Source organism: Mesitornis unicolor, unplaced genomic scaffold (genome assembly GCF_000695765.1).
Source record: "Mesitornis unicolor isolate BGI_N332 unplaced genomic scaffold, ASM69576v1 scaffold18727, whole genome shotgun sequence".
Taxonomy (NCBI): Eukaryota; Metazoa; Chordata; class Aves; order Mesitornithiformes; family Mesitornithidae; genus Mesitornis; species Mesitornis unicolor.
The window spans coordinates 8,954-11,931 of NW_010198599.1; the positions used below are offsets into that span (position 1 = coordinate 8,954).

Genomic DNA, 2,978 nt, shown 5'->3' on the forward strand with positions numbered 1-2,978 from the left:
ACGAACAGCCCCCACATCCTCCCTCCACATCAGCCTCTCCATCTGCCGCAGGACTGTGTCCCCTCGCAGCCGGGGTAGGACTCAGCCAGGCACGTTTCGGCGTGGCGGAGCACAGCTCTGCCAGGTGCAGGGATGAGTGGGTTGCTGCAGGCGATGAGGGTTGCTTTGCTCGGGTCAGGTTCTACTCGCAGCAAGGTGATACGGGTGTGCTGAAGGAAAGGAGCAGCCAGAGAATGAAACCTCTCAGGGAAATTATTTCATCGCTCAGATGAAATCCAAAGGCAGCACTCTGAAAGCATAAAACACACTCAAATGCCATTCATTTTGAAAAATAAAAAAATAAAACATTAAAAAAGCCGTTGTGCACAGTGTTGCCAATGGCTGTGTGTAAGGGAGGTGATTGGGAGCATCCCAGGGCACAGAGCTCCTTCCCTGATTTGCAAACCCTAAATCAGCCCTTTGAGCCTCAAAATCAGCTTCTTGTACTGTTTACCCGCAGGAACGCCAGCGGAAGTACCTGAGCCTCAGTCCCTGGGATAAAGCCACGCTGAGCATGGTGAGTGGCTGCAGACGCCGTGACACAGCGGGAGACAAGAGGGTTTTTAGCCCAGTGCCTGCACTGGGAATGCTGCTGCTGGGCTGGGCCATGGGTGGGGGTCAGACCCCATCCCTACTCCCTGGGCAGGGGTGCAGACTGTGCCAGGTCCATGCTGGGGCTTGGTTTAGGAGGACTTCCATTCCTCCTTTGCCTTTTCCTTCTCCTTTCCTCCACTCTGTCCAACAGCATCGCAGGGGGTCTTGGCCAGAGCGGGTGGCAGCACTGGAAGAGAGCTGTGATGGGCTGCAGGAAACACCACTCCTCTGATTTGTAATGTGGATGAGGGCTCAGTGCTGCACCCCCAGCTGAGGTCTGACCAAGGGGCCGGGCTCTTTGCACACAGCGTGCAGGCGGGGTTCACCCAGCCCTGCTCCCCATCAGAGACTCACCCTGAGCCCCAGGGACCCACTCCAGGGGAAAGGCTCTGCTTGCAGCATCCTTGGGCACACAGTGGTTTCTGTTCATGTTCTCCAGAAGCAGCTCTTCCTGGACCCTGACCCTTCCTGCTCTGGTTCTTTCTTCCAAAAAAGCATTGAGGAAAATATTGGGGAGCTGCTGAGGTCCTCACCTGAGCCATACTGAGCAGGAGGGCTGCTGCCACCACGGGTGTTGACTGCCATCTCTTAGAGATGAATGCTGCTTTCTGAGTTAAAAATGTGGTTACTGAGAAGACCTGACTTATATTTGAATCTGTGTCATTAGCAGCAGGCTCAGGATGAGGTTTTGACCTAGTTAACCCCCAGCTATCCAGCATAACAGAGGTTAATGCGGGACTGCTGGTCTGCAGCAGCCACAGAATACAGAAATATCTTGTAATAAAACACAGTTATCATTTGCATAAAAACCAAGCAAATGCCAACATGAATATGGATTGGGTGGCGTGCCAGCACCACAGAGAATAATGAAAGGCATTTACAAAAAAATTGACTGAAGGGAGTTATTCCTTGGGAATATTTAAGAACATAATCTTGTTTGTTACAGCAGCCTCCACCATGGCTGTGAATAGCAAAGAAGATTTCAGCCCAGAATGGATTTGGTGGGAGATCTGTGGGTTTTAATGCCAGCTTTGGGAAGCCCGTGTGGTGGTTTGGGGAATGTGCTTATGTCCATAATGAATCCCTAGCTTTTACAGCCAGAATAAAAAGTTGCTGTGTAGGAAAGTAGGATCTGTCCCTTGTAAGCTGCTTTTCTAGGCAGCGGTTACTCCCGACTTTGGGTCTTTTGAAGGGATGGACACGAAGATTTTCTCATCAGGACCGCAGCGTGCTGGGCCAGAAGGGCTCAAACACCATCAGAGTCTGGCTGCTGTTCAGTGGCCTCTCCAAAATGAGGGACTGGAGCACAGCACAACCCAGCTTCACAGGGTTTCTGGTACCCAGCAAGCTCAGCCCCCTCTGCATGCTGGCACAAGCTGCAGACCAGGGCACTGGTGCTGAGAATGGCTGTGGGAGGAGGCAGCATGTGCCTGAGGGGCAAGCAAGGCAGTGTGAAGACCTCCATTAAATACAGACAGCTGGGACAAGTAGAAAGGGCACCGGGGCAAGCTGTGAGACCCTTGGGACCTGTCTAGGCCACCAGGTCCAGCCACAAACCTCCCCGTGCAGCAGAAAGGCTGTTACTGGGGAGAGTAGCCAGGGATCTGGCCCGTGGCTCCCCTAAAATCAATAGCCAGCAGTGATCAGCATCCTTGAGAGCTTACATCTCCCAGGTTGCGCAGCCATCGCTGCAGCCGGGCAGAGGGTGTGCGTGGTGCTCAGCCTCTGAGGACACAGGCACAGCGTTCACTCGCCGTCCTGCCCAGGAGGCGGCAAGGGGATGCCGCCAATCACAAGTTCTTCGTGCTCATGAATTAAAAGTGTAGGAGACTTAATTACTGCCGGAGTTTCTCTCCAGAGCAGCACTGAGCCACAGGCAGGCACCAAGTCAGGGCTGGCAGAGATGGTGGAGAAAGCTGGGGTAAAGGTGGCTTGAAATGAATCCCTGATAGATGTTTTGGTGGGCAAACCCCACGGTTCACGGCCCTGAATTCACCTTGTTATGGGCAATTTTGGACTGAGCGCATAGGCACTTGTGGCAGTCACCTTGAAGGAGAGTTGCTGCTCAGAGATGGGCACAGATGGGTGACCAAGCATCCCGTCTCACTTGCGTGTTTACGTAGGGTCTAGCACAAACAGGGCCCCTACCTCGACCGGCGTGTTTCGAGCCCGTGTGTGGGGAGGGCTGGTTTCCACTGACCCGCATTAAGACGAGATTTTTTTGTTCTGCTCTTGCTGCAGGGGCGGCTCATCCTGTCCAACAAGACGGCTCGTACTGTTGCCTTCTTCTACCCCCTGCTCCTGCACTGCCTTGTCTTTCTGGTAAGTGCAGCGGCCACGGGGGG

General features: G+C 53.6%; 1 protein-coding gene across 1 annotated transcript in view; it reads left to right on the forward strand.

Moving 5' to 3' along the window:
- Positions 1-2,978, forward strand: part of LOC104544348 (protein CASP-like) — a gene marked incomplete at its 5' end in the record, with an annotated part of 9,789 nt that overhangs the window by 4,850 nt on the left and 1,961 nt on the right. Inside the window, 2 exons of the mRNA XM_010189196.1 lie at positions 492-556; positions 2,875-2,955. Coding sequence (XP_010187498.1) covers positions 492-556; positions 2,875-2,955 — 146 coding nt within the window. The remainder of the gene's footprint in view (positions 1-491; positions 557-2,874; positions 2,956-2,978) is intronic.